Source organism: Wyeomyia smithii, chromosome 3, assembly GCF_029784165.1.
Source record: "Wyeomyia smithii strain HCP4-BCI-WySm-NY-G18 chromosome 3, ASM2978416v1, whole genome shotgun sequence".
Taxonomy (NCBI): Eukaryota; Metazoa; Arthropoda; class Insecta; order Diptera; family Culicidae; genus Wyeomyia; species Wyeomyia smithii.
Window position 1 is genome coordinate 140,742,475 of NC_073696.1, and position 25,364 is coordinate 140,767,838.

The following is a 25,364-nucleotide window of genomic DNA, read 5'->3' on the forward strand; positions in this document are numbered from 1 at the left end:
AAAATCTATTAAGTCTAGCAGTAACCATGATGATTTTAGTGATTTTGACGGTTTTTTGAAAGAAACCTTCTAGGGCCGTTTTACCCCATTTGGCACACTTGGCTAATACATGACATTAAAGCTCTTGAGTTGCTCTACAAAACGCCATATTCAGATATTTTTTCTAGCGATGTTGAAAAGAGTAGGATGACCCTGAAAATTGACAATTTTTAAAAGAAAAATGCGTTTTTTGTCAATTTACCTCTTTGCCATATATTGTGACCATGCGTTTTGAAGTACTCTTAGTGCAGAATAATACCACAAATTTTTAGGAAAATCCATCAAGTCTAGCAGGAGTTATTGCACTTTTTAGTATTTTGACGTTTTTGGACATATCATTCAAGAGCCGTTTGACCCCACTTAACCTCAATGAAAAAAATTGAAATTTTGCAAAACTTCCTACCTTGAATAGACAAACTAACGCTGAAAATTTCAGCCCAATCGGAGAACATCAAAACAACGTCCCTCAGAAAGGCGGTTGCGGCTCTCGCGAACTGGCTCTTAAGATTTGTTTTTTTAAAGATGGGTAAAAAGATGCTAATATGTGGGCAATAGACTGGGACACGGTTATATGGGAAAAAGCGATGGTGTTATTTTTTCGCTCCCATGCACTTTTCGTGTTCCTTATGGGTCCTATAACAACTGTGTAACTTTTCAGATCGATCGGTGAAACGCCCGATTTGCGCCCGATTTTTAAAGCTTCCATGCGATTTTATATGGGAAAAAACACTTTTTAAAACGTTTTCTATAGAGATGTCCAGTTGGCTCATAAAAATATATCAATACATGATATTTATAGGAAATTTTCCTGGAAAAAACTCTTCTGAAGACCGCAAGGCACAACTTTGCTTGTGAAAAAAGATATTCACCCCAGACTGAATGAATATCTGACGAACGGCTCACCATTGAATTTTACTAGCAATACTGCTGCAGCATGCTGCTGTTGCAAATTCAACCATGTGATAAGAAATGATATCGCTTAAATTTATCTTGGAGGCTTCCCCGAAGATACTATGAGCAAAAGTCACACTTTGAAAATTAATTCCACGCGAAATTATTTCTCATACTTAAGCAAGTTTGCAATAGCAGCATGCTGTAGCAGTGTTGCTGGAAATTTACAATGGTGAGCCGTCCGTCAGACATTCAATCAGTTTGGGGTGAATAGCAGTTTCTACAAGCATCCTAGCGCCTTACGGTCTTCAGAAGAGTTTTTTCCAGGAAATTTCCTACAAATATCATGTATTGATATATTTTAAAAGGCCAACTGGACATCTCTAGAGAATAAGTTTTGATAAAGTGGATTTTCCCATATAAAATCGTATGGAAACTTTAAAAATCAGGCGCAAATCGGGCGTTTCACCGATCGATCTGAAAAGTTACACAGTTGTTATGAGACCCATGAGGAACACGAAAAGTGCATGGGAGCTAACATTTATTTGTTGTCCCACCCTAGTGGACAAACTCTTGGAATTTTGATATTTGGTCTTAAAACAAAATGGCGTCGAAAAAACATCAAAAATTACCGGTTTCTCAAAAATTCAAAATGACGCAATTGTTGCCCCTTGAGTTGAAATAAAAAATATAACTTCATCAAAACATCATACATAGAAGCCAAGGCAAAAAAATCGTTGCACTGTGTAATCATTGAATAAAATGTTGCCATTGGAATTATTTCGAGAATTATTCAATGATCGATGTTTAGCGTTGGAATCACCGATTATAAAAAACTTTGAACGATTTCTGGTGAATTTTTGTAAATCACCTTTAAAATAATTTTTGGGCTCGCGTGTGCATTGGAATGGTAAATATGCTGCGGTAATAAATAAAATCCCAAGTTCAGTTTGAACTTCAATTCCCAAAGTTTCAATAACTTTCGCCTCAAGATGGAGAAGAGCACGATGTTTGATTCGACGATGAATAACAATTTCAACTCCACCGCCGGAACCCTGAAGATGTGTCAGTAATAATTGCAATGTGCACATTATTTACTGTTAAAAAATTAAAAAGCTCATTCTCATTGGCCTTCAATGAGCGAGCATTCCAATTAAAAATTTTGATTGTTTTATTTAAAATCATTGCTAAATATTTAATTAGAAACAATTTTAAGTGAAAAACTTGTTCCAATTTGAATTGCTTCAAACATGGAATTTACCTGCCACATGACGTTCATAAGATCAAACATTGCCTGCTGCAGAAAAGAAAGTTTTCCTGCCGTAATAGGCCCCAAGCAGTTGACTTTAGAAAAAATATTTTCGGTAGCAATATGAGATGGGCTAATCAATGTATTTTTATTATCTACCGGTTTCTGTTTACCTACCTCATTTTCGGAATACCAACAAAGCAAAGCAATGCCTTTGTGCTACATTCCGGTTCGGAACTTGACCTTCTAATTTTTATACACATACTTCGCAGCCGACTGTTTAGTGTACAGGACAAACGCGGGGCTAGCGCTACGATCCTACTGACACTAACAGTCTCTCCCAAGCCGAGACTCAAACCTACGATAACTGGCTTGTTAGATAACTGGCTTGGGAGATATTACCAAAATTAGGTGAAATTATGTTCGAACTTCCTGTTACCTGTGCATACGTTAAACGAAAATGCAAAGGAATAAAACAATTTGGCGATACAGCGGGGCTTGGAGAATTGTTTTGAAGTTTGTTTTGATTGGGATATCGAATTTAGTTTACCCTGCCTTGCCTTAACAATGGCTAAACGGACTGGGCATTCGTAAAAATTTGACATATGGTTGCCGTTACAACTGGCGCACCGAAAATTTTTACTCTCTTTCACAGGACAAATGCCCTTTCTGTGAGAGTTTCTACAATAAAGGCATTTTTGGTCCATGTTACAGAAATTAGATCCATTTCCATATCGATGGCAGTAGGTACGGCAATGGGTGATATGCTTTTCACCTCCACCAAACTTTCTATAAATTTCCCACTTTACACGCACCTCACTGCACAAGGGAAACTCCAGTTGTCTAATTGTTTTCACCTCGTGATTTATGTTTCATAAGAATTACTTGGGTAGGGGCTATGCCAAATAATTCTGTCAAAATAAATTTGATCTCATCAACGGTTTGTTCGTTGGTGAGACCTTTCAAGACAACCTCGAACGGGTTGGCGTTCTTGGTGTCGTAGGTAAAAAAAAATGTACATATTGTCAGTTGAATACTGAACAAGACGATCACGACCCTTTATTGAGTCGGCTAATAAGCGACATTCACCTCTACGGCCAATTTGATAGGTAACTTTAACGTCAGGAACAAACGTTGAAAGTTCCTTTTTGAAAATATTAATTTCAAAAGAAATAGTTACCACAATAGCTGGAACTTTCCCCTTTTTGAAAGAATTTACATTTTGTATAGTATCATTACTAATAACTTCCATTTCGCCGGCTTCTTGCTCAGGCAAAATATCAAAAGGGTTTTCGCTGCAGACACTCGAATTGTCCGAGAGAGAATGCTCTCTCTTTATCCTCGTAGTGATGCGCGGTTTCTTTTTTCGCCTTGTCATTTCAAGTGATACGAAAAAAGTTAAAAACAAATTTAAAATTGAGAAGTAGGTAGTCTTGATAAAGACTGATGTGGCATAACTTTCAAGTAGTCTTTAAAAGACGCGCTGACAAAACACAAACTTTGAAGCTATAGGCAGTCAAAGACCAGTCCACCAGCAACCAAAAACACGTGTGATCTGTAGGATAGTTCAAGACGCACTTACTTTCGGCTCCGGTGTTTTTACGAAGCCAAAGCCCTCGGCTCCGGTGTTTGCCGAAGTTTGAAACACCCGTGCCGAAAATGAAACACAGACATCGGCACCAATGGTTCTGCTATCGCTCTACACTTAGTGGTAGTTGCAGTATACGCCGTGTTGTGTTTCGATGCAAAAGTGGCAACCGGGCAGCACAGTTCGGTGTTTCGACCATGGCTGGTCACAAGTCCGCGAAATTATAGCAACTAATTAATCAGCGCTCGAGCGACCCATCTGCTCTTTGCAGACTCATTTGATTGCTTCCGCTAATATCTCGACTTCAAAATGTGTTGTCTTTGCCTGCGAGTAGTTGGAACCCTACCCGCCATATACTACTTTGTTTTGTGTTCTATGTGTGACCTGGATTCGACGGCCACTCTGAGTTTGATTACCCAGCTATTTTTACGAGCACTAGAACCTAACTGTAACTTATTGCAAAACGCCCATACTGAAAACAATTGCTCGAATAAGGCTCAATCGATGGACTTTCTGCAATGTTTGCTTATATTGATATCAATAGCTCTAACATTCTTCTTGAAGGTATTTATTTACTAGGTTTCAGTTCCGATACCTAAATTCGAAAATAAAAGGCCTACATTTTGCTACGTTTAGACAATTTAATTAATTTTGTTTAAATTTTATCTGTAAGTATTCCATTAACTCATCTTCATATCTTTAATAATTATTTACAGAAGTTTATTGTGGTCCAGTTCCCCAAATTGACAATGGATTCTCAATTGGTTCAACGAATGTGACGTATCGAGGCAACGCAATGTATCAATGTTATGCCGGATTCGCATTTCCATCAAATGACGCAATCGAGACCATATCTTGTTTAGCGGATGGAAATTGGGAGCGCCAACCAGCTTGTCTTGCATCGCAATGTCCGTTGTTACCGGAGGTGTTACACGCCAATGTAACTATTCTCAATGGAGGGGGTAGAAGCTACGGTACAATTGTTAATTATGAGTGTAATTCAGGCTACCAGAGAAGTGGAAAACCTGTACTAATATGTATGTCAAACGGTACTTGGAGTAGCCCTGTTCCTACATGCACACGTAAACAATGTCTTGAGTAAGAAATATATTTGTTTATTTAAAAAATAAACCTAAGACTTATTCAACTTACCAACAGATTCCCGGATATCGAAAATGGATTTTTTGTAGATCGCACTCGACATTATGTCTTCGGAGATGAAGCTCGAATTCAGTGCTATAAAGGTTATAAGCAAATTGGTTCCAACATTATAAAATGTAATGCAAATCAACATTTTGAAGAGCCACCGACATGTGAAGGTAAGCTATGGTATTCCTAGAATTAGTAATAAGTATTACCTATCATATTTCATTCTTGCAGACATTGATGAATGCTTAACATCACCTTGTGATTTGGCATCAACAGAATGCGTGAATACACCTGGATCATTCTATTGTCAGTGTAAGACAGGATTCTCATCATCTTCGGAGTGTCGACCAGTTGGTGATTTAGGACTTGCTACAGGAGGAATTGCAGATAATAGTATAACATCATCTTCAACAGAGGATGGATATGATAGAGCAGTAAGATGCTTAGATATAAGCTCAATCAAAACGACGATTATGTTTTATTACAGATGTTGCGATTAAACTCTGCTGGGTGGTGTGGTAATTCAATGGAACCAGGTGCTAATTGGGTAATGATCGATTTCAAAGCTCCAACCATAATCAGAGGTTTTCGGACAATGTCGGTGCAAAGATTCGATGGCAGTTTGGCTTTCACATCTGCGATCCGAATCCAATATACGAATGATCTAACTGATATATTCAGAGATTATGCTAATCCTGATGGAACGGCAGTTGAATTTCGAATTCTAGAACCAACACTCTCTATTCTCAATTTACCAATTCCAATAGAGGCACGTTATGTGCGTTTTCGGGTACAGGATTTCATGGTTGCTCCCTGCCTCAAATTGGAAATAATGGGTTGCACACGAATAGACTGTATTGATATTAACGAATGTTTAGATAAAAACGGTGGTTGCCATCAAAAGTGCATGAACTCTCCTGGATCATATTCTTGTACTTGTAACACTGGATATGAGCTATATACACAAAATGGAACTGCCGGGTATCACAATGATCATTATGTTTTTTTTTTGCATGGATTAAAAATATTTTATTGTAGATTCGACATTGCCAATACTGAATCGGGTGAGCGCGATGGAGATGTATTTCAACTCAATAAATCCTGTGTTCCTTTGATGTGTCCTACATTGAACGCTCCTGAGCATGGAAAGCTACTGACAGATAAAATAAAACATCATCTAGGAGATGTTGTACAGTTTCAATGTGATTTCGGTTTTGTAATATCTGGAAGTTCGACACTTCTCTGTATGCCATCAGGAAAATGGAATGCTAGCATTCCAGAATGTATATGTGAGTATTCGAATATTAAATCAGTTCTTGTATTCCCTAGCCAACTTAAAACTTGAAAATGCTTTGTTTGCAGATGCTAAATGTGTTTCTCTTCCTGACGACAAAACTGAGGGATTGATGATAGTTCGTCAAGACAAAGAGAGTATCTTAATTCCTTTCCGAGAGAATGTAACTCTTATATGTAATTCACCCGGTCGGAAGCTTAGAAATTCAATATCAGCAAATTTCAGACAGTGTGTATATGACCCCAAACCGGGATATCCTGATTATTGGCTTTCTGGAGCTACTCCATCATGCCAACGAGTTGACTGTGGTGAGCCGATGCCAACACCCGGTGCAGAATACGGACAACGAAGTGACACAAGGTTTCAGAGTTCTTTCTTTTTCGGCTGCCAGAATACATTCAAACTAGCGGGACAGAGTGCCAAAAATGATAACGTTGTACGCTGTACAGAAGAAGGAATTTGGGATTTTGGAGATTTGCGTTGTGAAGGACCAGTCTGTGAAGATCCTGGCAGACCCAATGACGGCTATCAAATCGCTAAAAGCTACGAGCAAGGTTCCGAAATATTATTTGGATGCTCTAGACCGGGATATATATTAATAAATCCGCGGCCAATTTCGTGTATTAGAGAACCAGAATGTAAAGTAATAAAACCGCTGGGAATATCGTCAGGTCAAATTCCTGATAGTGCAATTAATGCTACTTCAGAAAGGCCAAACTATGAAGCTAAAAATATTAGATTGAGTTCAGTTACTGGATGGTGTGGAAGACAAGAAGCATTTACATACGTTAGCGTAGATTTGGGAAAAGTTAACCGCATAAAAGCAATACTCGTAAAAGGTGTAGTAACTAATGATATTGTTGGGCGGCCTACGGAAATACGATTCTTTTACAAACAATCGGAGAATGAAAATTATGTTGTTTATTTCCCTAATTTTAATTTGACAATGCGCGATCCAGGAAATTACGGAGAACTGGCTATGATAACTTTACCAAAGTTCGTTCAAGCGCGCTTCGTGATTCTTGGCATAGTAAGCTATATGGATAACGCTTGTCTTAAATTCGAACTGATGGGATGTGATGAGCCAATCGTTGAATCTTTGTTGGGGTACGATTATGGATATTCACCATGTGTTGATAACGAACCTCCAGTGTTTCAAAACTGTCCTCAACAACCAATAATTGTGAAACGTGATCATAAAGGTGCAATATTACCAGTTAATTTTACTGAACCTATGGCGGTAGATAACTCAGGATCTATAGCTAGATTAGAAGTAAAACCACAAAGCTTTAAGACTCCTTCCTATGTTTTCCAAGACACTATTGTCAAATACGTTGCTTTTGATTACGATGGAAACGTTGCAATTTGTGAAATTAACATAACAGTTCCCGATATTACTCCACCTTCTTTAAATTGCCCACAGAGCTTCGTGATTGAACTACTTGATAAACAGGACAGCTATTTTGTGCAATTCAATGAAACTAAAAAACGAATAAAAGTTTCCGACAACTCAGGAGAAGTTTCAATTGAATACATGCCTGAAAGCGCTACTATTCCAATAGGAGCATTCGAAAATGTTACTGTGATCGCTACTGATCGTTTCAATAATAAAGCTCAATGTAATTTTCAAGTGGCTGTGCAAGCAACACAATGCGTTGATTGGGATCTATTGCCCCCCAGCAATGGGGAAATAAAATGTAAATCTAGCGATATCGGTGTGGAATGCATCGCTTCGTGTAAACCAGGCTACAGATTTACAGACTCGGATCTTGTTAAAAAGTTTTCATGTGAAACAAAACGACTATGGAAACCAACGTCTATAGTTCCAGATTGTGTTTCCGAAAACACTCAGCAAGCAGACTACCATGTCACAGCAACCACGATATATCGAGCAAACGGAGTCGTAGCTGAATCTTGCCTACCACAATATCAAGAACTGCTTGAGAAATATTATCCTAATCTGAACAAAATATTATCTCAGCGCTGTTCAGCAGTGAACGTTAACATGAATGTTTCATTCATTAAATCTTTACCTAAACTGCTCGAAGAAAATATGATACAAATTGACTTCATTCTATCGATAATTCCTGCCATCAAACAACCGCAGTTGTATGATCTTTGTGGATCCACGCTTCATTTGATATTCGATTTAAGCGTCCCATATGCTAGTGCTGTAATTGAGCCAATCTCAAATGTATCGGCAATTGGAAACTCATGTCCTCCACTAAGGGCATTAAAAAGTTCTATCGCACGTGGATTCACATGTTCTGCTGGAGAAGTTCTTAACATGGATACAAATGATGTGCCAAGATGTTTACATTGTTCAGCTGGAACATATGCTGGTGAAAATCAAAAAATTTGTACACCATGCATGAAAGGTTACTATCAAAACAGAGGACGTCAAGAATCGTGCCTTAAATGTCCTTCAGGAACCTACACTAAGGAAGATGGGTCGAAAAGTATCAAATCTTGCATTCCAGTCTGCGGCTATGGAACCTACTCACCTACTGGATTAGTGCCATGTTTAGAATGTCCAATCAATTCTTTTTCCGGAAATCCACCCACAGGTGGATTCAAAGACTGTCAGGCATGTCCAGTCAACACATTCACTTTTTATCCAGCTGCACAATCTGTAGAACAATGTCGAAAAAAATGTTCACCAGGCCAATACTCAGCAACAGGTCTCGCGCCTTGCTCACCTTGCCCCAAAAATTTTTATCAAAATCTTGAAGGAATGCAGACTTGTAATGAATGTCCTACAGGAATGAAAACTGATAGCACAGGAGCTATAGGAAGGGACGAATGTAAACCAGTGATGTGTAATGAAAATTCATGCCAACACGGTGGTTTGTGCGTGCCAATGGGCCATGATGTACAGTGTTTCTGTCCAGCTGGATTTTCAGGCCGGAGATGTGAAATTGATATTGATGAATGTGCTTCGCAACCCTGTTATAACGGAGGCACTTGTAACGATTTACCTCAAGGCTATAAATGCATTTGTGCTCAAGGGTATTCCGGTATAAACTGTCAAGAAGAAAAAAGCGATTGCAGTAATCGCACATGTCCTTCAAGAGCAATGTGTAAAGATGAACCTGGCTACAATAATTACACTTGTCTTTGTCGTAGTGGGTATACTGGTGATGAATGTGATATCACTATTGATCCATGTACAGCCAGCGGCAATCCATGCAAAAACGACGCGACTTGTGTTGCTCTTCAGCAAGGTCGATTCCAATGCCAATGTCTGGCTGGTTGGGAAGGACAGTTATGTGAAATAAATACTGATGATTGCGCCGAAGCACCTTGTCTTCTAGGCGCAAACTGTACTGATCTTGTCGATGATTTCATTTGTAACTGCCCAAATGGTTTTTCAGGAAAAAGATGCCAAGAGAAAATTGATTTATGTTTGTCCGAACCATGCCATCATGGATTATGTGTAGACAGATTTTTCTATCACGAGTGTGTTTGCTTGCCTGGATGGACTGGTGAGTCGTGTAATGTAAACATAAACGAATGCACAAGCGATCCATGTCAGAACAATGGAGACTGTATTGACATGATAGATGATTATCAGTGCAGTTGCGAACCTGGATATACGGGAAGAAATTGTCAACACTATATTGATGACTGTGCCAGTAAACCGTGTCAGAATGGAGCTACTTGTGTAGATCAACTAGATGGCTTCCATTGCAAATGTAGGCCTGGTTTTGCTGGTCTACAATGTGAAACTGAAATTGATGAATGTTTGAGTGATCCCTGCAATCCGACAGGAACAGAGCGATGTATCGATGAGGATAATGCATTCCTTTGCTCTTGCAGGGAAGGTTTCACAGGAGAGTTTTGCGAAACAGATATCGACGATTGTCAGGGTACTCCATGTTTGAATGGAGGTACATGCTTCGATCGAGTGGGTATTTATGAATGTAAATGTCCTTCGGGTTGGAACGGGTATCAATGTGAGCGATTAATAACGACTTGTGATTCTGCTTATCCGTGTAAAAACGATGCCCGCTGTATTGATTTGTTCGAAGATTATTTTTGCGTATGTCCCAGTGGAACCGATGGAAAGCAATGCGAGACGGCACCTGACAGGTGTATTGGAAATCCTTGTATGAATAGAGGTCAATGTAAAGATTATGGCTCAGGATTAAACTGCTCTTGCTCAGCAGACTATACTGGCATTGGCTGTCAGTATGAGTATGATGCCTGTGAAGCTAAGGTTTGTAAAAACGGAGCACATTGTATTGATCATGGCTATGGATACAAATGTGTTTGCCCTCCTGGATATACCGGATCAAATTGTGATCAAGATATTGTTGATTGCAAAGACAACTCATGTCCTCCTGGAGCTACATGTATAGATCTTACTGAAGGATTTTACTGTCAATGTCCCTTTAATTTGACAGGAGATGACTGCCGAAAATGTAAGTATAATAAACCTTCTTGTATTTCATCTAAAACGATGTAGAGTAATCAGTGATAGACAAGCCTTGTATTTTACCCACATTGTCTTTTTTTTTTCTCTTATATCAACACTAAATATTTCCTATAATATCTACAACATTCGAATAAAGTTCACATTTACGTTATAACAGTTTCAAGTAGTGAAGTAAAGATATAAGACCTCCTTCCAGTGCACAGTGGTCAAGGAATGTAATCTAGCGGAACAAAATTAATAACTTCGGATCGTGTTGATTTTTTGAGATAGTGATTTCGGAAATGTTTATTTGAATAATCAAGGAATATTTTTGCATGAAAATATTTGTACTAAACGTGTACTAAATTAGTACTAAATTTGTTTTGTCTTCATTTTTTCAATTTAGAAGGATGGTTTCTTCTACAAAGTTGTTCATTAGCCAATAATATGAAAGTCTTTAAAAGTCACAACTATTCAAGAATGCATCGTGTATGAGATATTGATTTTTTTGGAGAAAATGGACAAAAACTGTTATTTTCATTTTTTTTTATTTTTGCTACATGTACTAACAACTTTCATGAGTTTCTAATCATAAATCCTATAAACTTTGATCTTTGCCGCAGAAAAAGGATGCCTATGGCGTGTAGTTTTTAAGATATCTAAAAAAACTAAAATTTCGATGATTTTTCCAAAATGTCATATTTCCATTAGGGCACAAAAGCGCAACCTGAAACTCTCAGGGCTGAAAGAATATTAAATTAGGTGTCTGTAGACAGAATTTCAGCCCGGAGCTTTTATTTTGTGAGTAATTTTGTAAAATTCCACAAAATTAGGAATAAACGTGCTATTTTGTTTCCAATATTATGCCCAATATCTACGGAGATATTAAAGAGAATTAAATATGAACTCTTTCGCTGAAAAGTAAAAAATATTTAGTTCAATATTTACAATGGACTAATGAACTCTTATGAAATGCTTTTTTTTTCAAATAGGATACTTTTTAAGATGCTAATCAATAACGCATAATTGAGTTGTATTCTTTTTACCAGTTTTCACCGACAATTCACAGACTATTAATTCACGGTACATCTATCAGCAGGCATTGTATTATGCCTATTGGTATGATGTCAGAAGAAGTGGAGAGGCACGAAATAAATCCGTCAAAAATTATCGAGAATTTCACTCAACAAAATTCAGCCACCTAGTGAACATGGAAGATGTTTTCAAATGCCTTTTACTCATATATGATCCGATAATTTCTCTAAATCACTGAACAGAAGACCTTTTAATTGATGATCTTCCAAGAGAAGTTCAAAATCTTACAGTAGACGGAACTGGATTTTGAAGATGTTTTTTTGATTAGTATCTTGAAAAGTATCCTGTTTGATTAAAAAATCATTTCATAAGACCTGAACAGTTAATTTTAAATGTTGAACTAAATATATTTAGACCAAAAGAATTCATATTTAATTCTTTTTAACAGCTCCGAAGACATTGGGCATAATATTGGAGACAAAATAGCACTTTTTTACTAATTTTGAAGAATTTTACAAAATTACTCACAGAGTAAAAGCTCCAAGGAGTTCCGGGCTGAAATTTTGTCTGCAGACACCTAGTTTAATACTCTTTCAGCCCTGGGAGTTTCAGGTTGCGCTTTCGTGCGCTAATGGAGATGACACTTTGAAGAAAATCAAAAAAATTAGTTTTTTTTATATATCTCAAAAAGTACATGCCATAGCCATCCTTTTTCTGCGGCAAAGATCAAAGTTTAAAGGATTCATGATTAGAAACTCATGAAAGTTTGTTAGTACACTTAGAAAAAAAAAATGAAAATAACAGTTTTTTGTCCATTTGTCCAAAAAAATCAATATCTCATACACGATGCATTCTTGAATAGTTGTGACTTTGGAAGATTTTCATATTATTGGCTAATGAACAACTTTGTAGAAGTAACCATCCTTCTAAATTGAAAAAATGAAGACAAAAAAAATAAGTACTAATTTATTAGTTAGTTATTAATTTTGTTCCGCTAGATTGCATTCCTGGACCACTGTGCAGTGTCACTAACACCATTGCGCTAGTCTTACCCTATGTTCATTGTATAGTAGTTGGCCGCAAAGTCTTTGTATAATAAGGGACCATACTTAAATTACGTAGCATTTATGGGGGGAGGGGGATATCATCATTTTGTGACAAACTGGGACAAGAGGGGGGGGGTTGTAGTAAAATCGACGTTGCATTTTTTAAAGACTGATTTTTTGCAGGAAAAATGCATACTAAAAATACATTAAAACATTGCACAAAGTATTGCAACGAGATCGGTCAAAATGTTTTTATCTGTGGCATTCTGAAATCTTCTAAAAGCTCTGCTACATAAACAATCCCTTGGATTTCCAAACACACAATCTGTTTTGAATACAAAATTCGTTGCTTTTTTGTGGCTTTTAATGATGAAAATTACAAAATACTCGTTTCATTTCCGGAATAGTTTCTGTGTTTTCTGCAGACATTGATCATACTAAGTTGTTCAAAAACCTTTACTCCTTGTACCAAAACACAAGCCCTTCGAAGCAGAAGATGCAGTCACGAGTCTATAAGTTCTAAATGAATTGAATTAGACACGATTTTTTTCAAGTATTTTTTGTATGTAGGGTAAGGAACATATTCTAAGCAGCTTTAGGAACCGCCTGTGTATTCAGACAAAATACTCGAAATGTGTTGGGTGAAATTCAAACAGTAGTATATCAATCTGTTCTCAATCGTTTTCTCTGTCAGAACTTGTTTTCAGATTGTAAAACTAAGTTAGCAAACTTTAACAATAATCAACAAAAGTTACCAATCGAGGGACACTATTCCAATCACCCCGAACCTATTTCAAGCAGTTTCCATCTGTTTTGCAGGCGTTTTTTGCAGCACCGGAGTGGCTCCTGAATATTGCAGCCATTCCATAGGTCGATTTGTTTCAAATGATGTTTGTTCACAGATTTCTTTGAGATTAACAGTATTTCTTATATTCGTAAGACAGATAGATAATCAAAGTTTTCGTTTTAATCATTGTAATTGTCGATATTGATCAAACAGCAAGAGTTTGTGGCCTGGCCTGGCCTGTTTTCGGCGACTGATTAAAATAGGCGCTACTGCTTAAGCAATTCCTTACCCTATGGTATTACTTGTTTTTTTTGTATGTTTTTTCAGAAGCGGTGGGGGGAGGAGTTGATCGAATGCTACGAGGCGGGAGGGGGACTTAAAAATCATGAATAAAATGCTACGTCATTTAAGTATGTTCCCTAAACAGGGGGTCAGGTTCCGAATCGGAAGAGGAAACCAATACCGACATACAAAAACTATTTTTTGCCGTCACGTTAATTTGACTAAGAGGCAATGGCGTAGACTATGACACACCGTCGGTGTGACACCGACAATTCGATGCAGATGGTCAACGCTTGTTTTATAATCAACCATTAACCTTGGCTACGTATCATGAAAATGCTTGAATTGATTATTTGTTTAAAAGCGAATTCACACCTTACTTCTTATACAGAGCCACTACACAGAACAAAGCTTTTTTCTCTTTATTCAATCATTTACGAAAAATTGTTTTCCAATGATTTAATATTTTTTGTTTGTACTTTATAACTTAAATAAGAGTCAAATTTTTCAGTTGTATGATACAATTCAAGTAAAACCTACTAAGTAAATAAGAACGAATATGTCAAGAAAGTAACAATTCGCAAAAAGAGTCGCATATGAGAAACTACTTAAGAAAACATTCACACTTGCAAAAGTTTTTCTCGGCATTTTTTGGATACTGACGTCTAATAATCATTATTGGGTAGTTTGATTCACTCAGAGATACTCTGATATAGTTAACCTCACAAAAAAATAATGACGCGCACAAAGAATCTGTCATCCGCGATCCACCATACCAGACATTTTCTATGGTCCATACTGTGTAACAACATTACGATTGTTCCTGGTTTTAAACTTGAAATGTGTGGTGCAAGCCTTGAATGCGTATAAGTTTGTCAACGGGAAAAGCGGTAATTATTTTTTATCTGAATCTAGTCCGCGTTTTTATCCGCTCCGTTCATTTTACTCTTTTGTTGTGTCATTGAGCAAGATGTGTCGATAAAAGTTAGCCAATTTTTTCCTTTTTGGACTATCGTGTGTGCCAGTAGTAAAATATATTCAGTAAAAGTTAGAAAAAGGGTGAAAATTCACTTATAAGATTAGTGATTCGTAAGAAATGGCTGAAACAAGGGAGACCGTTTTGTTGTGTGTAAGAGTTTCGTGTTCGTGTGAAGTCAACTTGATGGCATATTGCTCACCATGGCACCATGGCATCGTCAAAGCATAACACCAAGAGATAAGTAGAAGCTTGTTGTTCAAACAAGCTTCTACTTATCTCTTGGTTGCTGATTCTCATAGCGACTCAAAGTTCACTCCGTATTGCACTCACCTTTGAATCAGCAGTGTCGCTAGCAGCGGCCTTTTATTCGTATGTGAGGGTATACCATAACGATGTGTATTGGAATTATTTTGTTGTGCCCTTCTTCTGCATTTTCTCGTCCTTCGGTAAGTTGCTGTTTCGAGCGAACCGAACTTGCATTGCTCATCCATTTGTTTGTTCCTGCCCGAGTGCGTTCAGAGTTATCTTCGGCTGATGCTAGTGAATACTCACAGGGAAGGCAAATTTTCGATCACCGTGAGCGTTCAGGGCGATTTGTTACGTCGAGGAAAATGTTTGAGTGGGAATGGTACTGGTTGATACTCAGGCAAACAACTTTTAATTTTCTATCAATCACACAGGCATTAGGATTAGTGTTCAACATCGGACCGGCCAGGGTCCGGACAAACTGAATACAAAATTCCGTGATTGCAGCATATACAATTGTATTTTTTTTATTATTTGTATTTATAAATGTGCGTAATCTAAATTCATGCGACATATTTTTTTAAATTGAAAATCAAATGTTTTTAAAAACTTTTTGTTATGCTGATAACAAGAAGCAATATAAATTCTGTTACGGAACTCTTGATAAAAACATATGTAGAAAAGGTATTAATGATTAATCTGTAGAGCTAGAACGGTTTGTTTAATTGGGGAAGTTGTAGATATTAGTTTTGTCTTTCCGAAAAAAATACGCCCGAAAAAAAAACATTTTTAGGAGAAAAAAAAAAAAAAAAATAGAACTTATTTTAAGTAAATTTTTTTATTGTTCAAAATGTATTTTTGCCTTCCTCCTAGAAAGGTATAGCAATCACTGGAAAAACCAAAGGTATAAAAGTGATCCCAATGGCTGAATGTCATATACCACTCGAACCCTTTCGACGAACTGAGCATTTTCTGTATGTATGTATGTATGTGTGTATGTGTGTGTGTGTGTGTGTGTGTGTGTGTGTGTGTGTGTGTGTGAGTGTGTGTATATGCAACTTAATTTCTCACTCACTTTTCTCAGAGATGGCTGGACCGATTTTCATAAAACTAACTGCAAATGAAAAGTCTAGTTGCGTCATAGGTTGCCATTGAATTTCATTGTAATCGGATTTTTAGTTTAGAGGTTATGTATCAAAATGTAAAAATCACGAAACATCAATATCTCAGAAACCACAAAACCGATTTCAATAAAACTGGTTTCAAATCTTCAAAACCCTTAGCTTTCAAATTTCGTTATGATTGAACATATGGTTCAAAATTTATGTAAAGAGAAGTTATCCTGAGGTTGTTTAAACTCACTAATTTTTCTCAGAGATGGCTTAACCGATTTTCACAAAACTAGTGTCAAATGAAAGGTCTAGTTGCCCCATGAGTTGCTATTGAATTTCATTGTAATCGGATTGTAACTTTGTCCGTTGTTGATAAAAATGTGAAATCACATAATGGAAGAAAACATTTTTTTTTTTTTTTTTTTTTTTTTTAAGGGGGGATTTGTTAGTAGCTTAAGTATTTATGATAAATATTAGTAAATAATGAGTATGTGTGTCCAATCACAAATGGTGACTTCTCAACACTGTTAGAAATTTGTAATTTTAATTGTTAGGATTTGTTTGCTTTCGCAATTAGGACTTATCATTCGTAGGGATTTAAACCTACTTGTCAGAAAAGGGGAAGTAAACTTACAACTAACTTAATTGCTAACTTATTGGCTATAAAGAGAGCTTATCGTAGCAATTGAGGATTGCAACGATTTTTGTCGAAAATTGTTAATAATTTTATTTGACATAGCTTCTAATGGTTCAACACCAGTAAGTCTATGTAATTCGAGTGTACCAAACCAAGGAGGACGCTTCAAAATCATTTTCAGAATTTTATTCTGAATCCTTTGGAGCGTTTTCTTCCTTGTTGAACAGCAACTTGACCAGATCGGTACAGCATAAAGCATTGCTGGTCTAAAAATTTGTTTGTAAATCAAAAGTTTGTTCTTTAAACAAAGTTTAGAATTCCTGTTAATGAGAGGATATAAACATCTCGTATATTTGATGCACTTGGCTTGTATACTCTCAATGTGCTCTTTGAAAATAAGTTTTTTATCATAAATTAGTCCCAAGTACTTAACCTTGTCGGACCAACTTAAAATAACCCCATTCATCTTGACAACGTGATTATTGTTTGGCTTGAGGAAAGAAGCCCTAGGCTTATGCGGAAAAATTATCATTTGTGTTTTAGAAGCATTGGGAGAGATTTTCCACTTTTGCAAGTAGGAAGAAAAAATATCTAAACTTTTCTGCAATCGACTGCATATGACACGAAGACTTTTTCCTTTTACGGAAATGCTTGTGTCATCGCAGAACAATGACTTTGTGCATCCTGGAGGCAAATCAGGAAGATCTGAAGTGAATATGTTGTACAGGACTGGACCCAAGACTGAACCTTGAGGTACACCTGCTCTGACAGGAAATCTATCAGATTTTGAATTCTGATAGACAACCTGCAGAGTTCGATCAGTGAGATAATTTTTTAAAATTTTGATTAGGAAAATTGGAAAATTAAAAGTTTGCAATTTCGCAATCAAACCTTTATGCCAAACACTGTCGAATGCTTTTTCTATGTCTAAAAGAGCAGCTCCAGTGGAATAACCTTCAGATTTGTTAGCTCGTATCATATTAGTAACTCTGAGCAATTGATGAGTTGTGGAATGCCCATGGCGAAATCCAAACTGTTCATTTGCAAAAATTGAATTTTCGTTGATGTGTGACATCATTCTGTTAAGAATAATTCTCTCAAACAGTTTACTTATTGAAGAAAGCAAACTGATTGGTCGATAACTTGAAACTTCAGCTGGGTTCTTATCCGGTTTTAAAATGGGAGTAATTTTTGCATTTTTCCATAATTTGGGAAAATATGCAATTTTGAAGCAGCAATTGAAAATTTTCACTAAAAATTCCATTGTGCTCTCAGGGAGATGTTTGATTAGTATATTAAAGATTCCATCGTCACCAGGTGCTTTCATATTTTTGAAATTTTTAATAATTGATTTAATCTCATTCAAGTTAGTTTCAATTATTTCTGCAGGTAAAAAATTCTGGGAAGAAATTAAATCAAATTGACGTGTGACTTCATTTTCAATTGGACTCACAAAATTCAAATTTGAGTTATGAACACTCTCAAACTGCTGAGCAAGTCTTTGAGCCTTTTGTTCATTGGATACAAGAAAACGTTCACCATCTTTTAAAACTGGAATAGGCTTTGAAGGTTTCTTAAGAATCTTCGACAGCTTCCAAAATGGTTTTGAATATGGTTTCAATTTTTCAACTTTAGTCTCAAAATTTTGATTTCTCAGAAGAGTAAATCTATGCTTAATCTCTTTCTGTAAATCTTTATAAATAGTTTTAAAAACAGGGTCACGAGAACGTTGATATTGACGTCTGCGGACATTTTTCAAACGAATTAGAAGTTGAAGGTTTTCGTCAATTATTGGTGAATCAAATTTCATTTGAGCCTTTGGAACAGAATAATTCCTGGCATCAACAATTGCACATTTTAATGCTTCCAAAGCAGAATCAATATTCACTTCGTTTTGCAAATCAAGCTCATTATTGAAATTTCTCTCAATATGAGTTTTGTATCTTTCCCAATTAGCCTTGTTATAATTAAAAACAGAGCTCATAGGGTTTAAAACTGATTCATGTGATAAAGAAAAAGTTATTGGAAGATGGTCAGAATCAAAGTCAGCATGTGTGATCAAATCACTACATACATGACTTTGATCTGTTAGCACCAAATCAATTGTTGAAGGGTTTCTTACAGAAGAAAAGCATGTAGGACTATTCGGAGACAAAATAGAATAGTATCCTGAAGAACAATCATTGAATAAAATTTTGCCATTGGAATTACTTTGAGAATTATTCCATGAACGATGTTTAGCGTTAAAATCGCCGATTATGAAAAATTTCGAACGATTTCTGGTGAGTTTTTGTAAATCACGTTTAAAATAATTTTTGAGCTCGCGTGTGCATTGAAATGGTAAATATGCTGCGGCAATAAATAAAATCCCAAGTTCAGTTTGAACTTCAATTCCCAAAGTTTCAATAACTTTCGTTTCAAGATGGGGAAGAGCACGATGTTTGATTCGGCGATGAATAATAATTGCAACCCCACCGCCGGAACCCTGAATCCTATCATATCTATTAACCACGTAATTGGGATCATATTTTAATTTTATGTTAGGTTTCAAAAATGTTTCAGTCATAATTGCAATATGCACATTATTTACTGTTAAAAAATTAAAAAGCTCATTCTCATTGGCCTTCAATGAGCGAGCATTCCAATTTAATATTTTAATTGTCTTATTTAAAATCATTGCTAAATTTTAAATTAGAAACAATTTTAATAGTAAAATTTGTGCCTATTTGAATGGCTTCAAACATTGATTTTGCCTGCAACATGGCGTTCATAAGATCGAACATTGCCTGTTGCAAAAAAGAAAGTTTACCTGCCGTAATAGGCCCCAGGCAGTTGACATTAGAAAAAATATTTTCGGCAGCAATATTAGCTGGAGTAATAGGTGTACAATTATTTTCTAGCGTGTTTTGCTTACCCATATTAACGGTCATTTTCGAACTACCAACACTAGGCGGTATAATGTTCGAAATACCTGTAACCTGTGCATAAGTTAAACGGGTATGCAAAGGAGTAGGTAAACTATGCGTCACTGGTACGCTTGGAGAGTTTTGTTTTGAAGTTGGTTTTAATTGAGAAATTGAATTTTGTTTACCTTGCCTTGCCTTAACAATTGCTAAACGGACTGGGCATTGATAAAAATTTGACATATGGTTGCCGTTACAATTCGCACAGCGAAAATTTTTACTCTCTTTCACAGGACATGTGTCCTTTTTGTGAGAAGAGTCTCCACAATTAAGACATTTTTGGTCCATGTTACAGAATTTGGAACCATGGCCATAACGTTGGCAAGTACGGCATTGGGTGATATGCTTTTCACCTCCGCCATACTTCCTATAAATTTCCCACTTTACACGCACATTATACAAAGCATGTGCTTTTTCAAAAAATTTTAAGTTGTTAACCTCATTGCGGTTAAAATGAATTAAATAATTAACAAGGGAAATTCCAGTTCTCTGACTGTTTTCGCCTCGTGATTTTTGTTTCATTAGAATTACTTGGGTAGGGGCTATGCCAAGTAATTCTGTTAAAGTAAGTTTGATCTCATCAACGGTTTGATCGTTGGTGAGACCTTTCAAGACAACCTTGAACGGCTTGGCGTTCTTGGTATCATATGTAAAAAATTTGTACATCTTGTCAGTTAAATACTGAACAAGACGATCACGACCCTTTACTGAGTCGGCTAATAAGCGGCATTCACCTCTACGGCCAATTTGATAGGTAACTTTAACGTCAGAAACAAACGTTGAAAGTTCCTTTTTGAATACATTAAATTCAGAAGAAATAGTTACCACAATAGGTGGAACTTTCTCCTTTTTTAAAGATTTTATATTTTGTATAGTTTCATTATTGGTAACTTCCATTTCACCAGCTTCTTGCTCAGGCAAAATATCAAAAGGATTGTCACTACAGACACTCGAAGTGTCAGAAAGAGATGCCTCTCTTTTCCTCCCCGCAGCGATGCGAGGTTTCTTTTTCCGTCCAGCCATTTCAGGTGATACGAAAAAAGTTAAAACAAATGTTAAATTCAAAAGTAAGTAGTCTTGAGAAAGACTGATGGGAAATAACTTTCAGGTAGTCTTTAAAAGACACACTGACAAAACACAAACTTTGAAGCTATAGGCAGTCAAAGACCAGTCCACAAGCAACCGAAAAAACGTCTGATCTGTAGGACAGTTCAAGACGCACTGATGGAAGAAAACATGTTGACTCTCTCCTAACGATCACTGGCTAATTAAAAGGTAGAAAAGTGATCATAATGGCCAAATGTCATATACTACTCGACTTAGTTCGACGAATCGAGCATTTTCTCCATGTATGCATGCATAGGTGTATATGTTTGTGTGTGGGTGTGTCCGTGTGTATGTGTACCTATTTTTTCGCACTCACTTTTCTCAGAGATGGTCTGAGCGATTCTTTCTATCTTGGTGTCCAATGAAGGATCTATTTGCCGTTTAGGTTGCTATATATATATATATTTTATTGTAATCAAACTTTCATTTTTGGCGCTGCGTCAGAATGTGTAAATCGCTTTTATATCTCAGAAGCTATGAACATAGTTCAATTCAAATTAATGGGCTTCTAAACCCTTAAACAATGAATTTCATAATGTTTGAACTTGTGGTTTGGATGTTATAAAAAGAAACGAAACGTAAAACCAGGGAAACAAGCTTCTGATCACAACTCTTATAGGCCGATTGCAATGCTATCCTGTATCCGGAAATTGATGGAAAAAATGATACTCCGTCGTGTAGACCACTGGGTCGAATCAAATGGTCTGCTACTCAATACTGAATTTGGCTTCCGCCGTGCCAAAGGAACGAATGATTGTCTTGCGTTGCTTTCAACAGATATGCAGGTGGCGTATGCTCGCAAAGAACAAATGGCGTCTGCGTTCTTGGACATTAAGGGGGCTTTTGATTCCGTTTCTATTGACATTCTCTCGGACAAACTTCACCGACAAGGATTTTCTCCGATTGGGGAGCCCACCCAGGGGAGCCCACCCAGGAGACCTTATAAGGCTTTACCAAACAACGATATTGTCTGTAATTGAATACGGGTGTTTCTGCTTCCGCTCCGCAGCAAACACACATTTGATCAAACTGGAGCGAATACAATATCGTTCTTTGCGTTGCATGCAGTCGACCTATACGATGAGTCTGGAGGTCTTAGCTGGAGTTATACCTTTGAAAAACCGCTTCTGGAGCCTCTCTTCTCGTATTCGTATCAAATGTGAGGTCTTGAACCGTCCTGTGATTGAAAATTTTGAAAGGTTAATCAAACTCAATTCTCAAACCCGCTTTATGACATTGTATTTCAATCACATGTCCAAAAATATTAACCCTTCTTCGAATATTCCAAATCGTGTCAACTTAATGAATACTTCTGAATCTACTGTGTTTTTCGATACATCCATGATAGAAGAAATTCGTGGAATCCCGGATCATTTACGCGTGCTGCAGATCCCTAAAAAATTTTCCAATAAATATCGAAACATCAACTGCGACAATATGTTCTACACTGACGGATCACTTCTGGATGGGTCCACTGGCTTCGGTATCTTCAATAATCATTTAGCCGTCTCCCATAAGCTCGATAATCCTGCTTCTGTTTACGTCACAGAATTAACTGCAATTCAGTACACCCTAGGGGTTATCGAAAAAATGCCCACGGACCATTATTTCATCTTTACGGACAGTCTCAGTTCTATTGAGGCTCTTCGATCGATGAAAGATGTTAAGCACTCTCCGTATTTCCTGGGGAAAATACGGGAACATTTGTGAGCTTTATCCGAAAAATCGTTCCAGATTACTTTAGCGTGGGTCCCTTCTCACTGCTCGATACTGGGCAATGAGAAAGCGGACTCTTTGGCTAAGGTGGGCGCAATAAACGGCGATATTTATAAAAGACCAATTGCTTACAATGAATTTAACGCATTTGTACGTCAGAATACGATCATCAGTTGGCAAAATTCATGGACTAAAGGGGAACTGGGAAGGTGGTTACATTCCATAATTTATAAGGTATCGACGAGCCCGTGGTTCAAGGGGTTGGATGTAGGTCGAGATTTCATTTGCGTGATGTCTCGGCTTATGTCCAACCACTATAGATTTGACGCGCATCTCCGTCGTATTTGGCTCGGAGACAGCGGTATCTGTGCCTGTGGTGAAGGTTATAACGACATAGAGCACGTTGTTTGGTCATGCCCTGTTCATCGTGACGCCAGGTCTAAACTTGTAGCTTCTTTTCAGGCCGGAGATAGACGGCCAGCTGTTCCTGTTCGTGATGTCTTGGCGAGCCGTGACCTACCCTACATGACCCTTATATACGTTTTCCTGAAATCCATCCATGCCCCAGTCTAGTCTCGTTCCCCTCCGTCTACACCCAACAAAACGACAAGAACACGTTTGAACCTTAAACAGAAAACCAGCAACCAACCCCGCACAATAGAACCAGGACCCAAGCACTACAAGCCTCTGTCCCAACTCGTAGGTCGTAGTCGGCAGTGAGGATGAAAAATTTGCTTCAGTTTTTTTAAGTCATCAGATATAATTGGCGCCGTTAAACATTAAATTGTGTTTGTGCTGTGTCAAATAAATGTTATGTGAAGAAAAAAAATAAATAAAATAAATATTTCATCGCGTATGGATTCAGGAGACCTTACCGCAAAAATTTAGAGCTTATAATTTGAAGAACGGTTTTGTTGTTTGAATTTTTATAAAAATACGTAGTTTTGTGATTTGTACTGAAATAATTTTGAAACTCCAAAATTCACTCTTATATACCATATTTCATCCACCTGACATGATTTGATACATGGAGCAATTGATACATATGAAAATTCCCAGTGTTTGCTCAATCTGTTTGAAAAATTAGAAAAAAAACACAGACATATTTGCGTCTCACGAAAACGGGGAGGGGTCCAGAAGGGTGGCACCTTTACCAAAGCTTAGAGCAACTATTCCCTTGGAATATTGAATAAAATTCCAAGTTTTCCAAAATCGACCGTTCCAGTGCTGAGAACGAGCATTTTCAAAAAACAAGTTCCGTTCCGGGTCTTTGGATGCCAATGCAATGCTTGGGTGAAATCCGACCTTAAAAGGCTATATTTAATAGTTTGGAAATATAGTTCCTTCTTTGGTTTTGACAGAAAAACTTCTTAGATAATCGTGGCTTCTTAGATAATCGTGTCAACTCTTGACGATTTTGAATGATAAGAAATGTAAATGGCCCTCTCCCATCCAACATTGCCTTGTTATCTGGAACCTCGAACTACTGGAACGTTGCTGGGGGGTTGTCCTGTATAGGCAAAACACAGACTCGAGTATGCTCGTTGATAGATTCCGTCCTTGGTCTGAATTTTGATGACTCTAATGTGGCCGTCCCTTCCAGGAAAAACTTCTAGCACGCGAGCGAATATCCACTTCTTGGGTGGCAAATTGTCTTCTCGCAGTAACACCATCGTTCCAATTCGGATATTATTTCGTTCATGGGTCTACCGCGTTCTTTGTTGAAGACCAGAGTGATACACGGTGGACCAACGTTTCCACAGGCGACGCAGATATTCTTGAATGGTTTGCCACTGTGACAATCGATTAGCTGGTATTTTCTCATATGATGGTTCCGGGATGGCTGTTAGAGGGCGGTGTACCAAAAAGTGGCCAAGCGTCAAAACCTCCATATCATCGGGATAATTACTCATAGGCGTCAACGGTCTGGAGTTTAAACATGCTTTCACTTGACTCAGAAGCATCAGCATTTGCTCGGTTGTTACGAGTGTAGTCTTGAGGGTTCGGTAGAGATGGGTTTTGAGAGACTTTAGAGCAGCCTCCCACAGTCCACCGAAATGAGGTGATCTTGGTGGTATGAACTGGAACTGAATGCCCTGATTCGAGCACTGGTTGGCTACATGCTCTCGAGTTTGTTGTGAACGGAACAGTTGGGCGAATTCGTTTATAATACGATGAGTACCGACAAAGTTGGTGGAGTTGTCGCTGAAGATGGATTTTGGAATTCCACGCCTTGCCGTAAATCGCTTTAGTGATGCGAGAAACGAGTCTGCCGATAAATCGCTAACAAGCTCTAAATGTACGGCCTTTGTTGACATGCAGACGAATACTGCTACATAGCATTTTTGTGGGGCAGCCTTTCGATGAGGTTGCTTCAAATAGAAGGGGCCACAGAAATCCACACCTGCATTCAGGAATGGAAGTGTAGGAGACACACGAGCTGGTGGAGTTGGTCCGATGCGGTGGGTTTGCAGCATAAGCAACTGATGCATTGATGCACTACATTTCGAGCAAGATTGCGAAGTCGCATTGGCCAAAATCTTTGACGCAGTGCTGACATTAAGAGCTGAGGCTCAGCATGTAACAAATTGATGTGATAATGTCTCGCAATGAGAAGTGTTAGAGAATGCTTACCGTCTAAAATCATCCGTTGTTTCTGATCATACGAAACTAAGGCGTTGCGCAAGCGACCGCGCATACGTAGAATATCATTCACGAGGATTGGTGATAGTGCCTTTATCTTAGACGTAGATTTTACTTGGCCATTTGTTTGAATTGACCGTATTTCTTCCGGAAAGGATTCCTGCTGTGATAATCGAACAAGGTT

At 37.6% G+C, this 25,364-nt stretch overlaps 1 protein-coding gene across 1 annotated transcript in view; it reads left to right on the forward strand.

Moving 5' to 3' along the window:
• The window catches only part of LOC129728618 (sushi, von Willebrand factor type A, EGF and pentraxin domain-containing protein 1), a 254,461-nt gene that overhangs the window by 192,336 nt on the left and 36,761 nt on the right, over positions 1 to 25,364 (forward strand). Inside the window, exons 6-11 of the mRNA XM_055687067.1 lie at positions 4,484 to 4,865; positions 4,926 to 5,086; positions 5,148 to 5,350; positions 5,404 to 5,897; positions 5,955 to 6,205; positions 6,279 to 10,634. Of these exons, the coding sequence (XP_055543042.1) occupies positions 4,484 to 4,865; positions 4,926 to 5,086; positions 5,148 to 5,350; positions 5,404 to 5,897; positions 5,955 to 6,205; positions 6,279 to 10,634 (5,847 nt within the window). The remainder of the gene's footprint in view (positions 1 to 4,483; positions 4,866 to 4,925; positions 5,087 to 5,147; positions 5,351 to 5,403; positions 5,898 to 5,954; positions 6,206 to 6,278; positions 10,635 to 25,364) is intronic.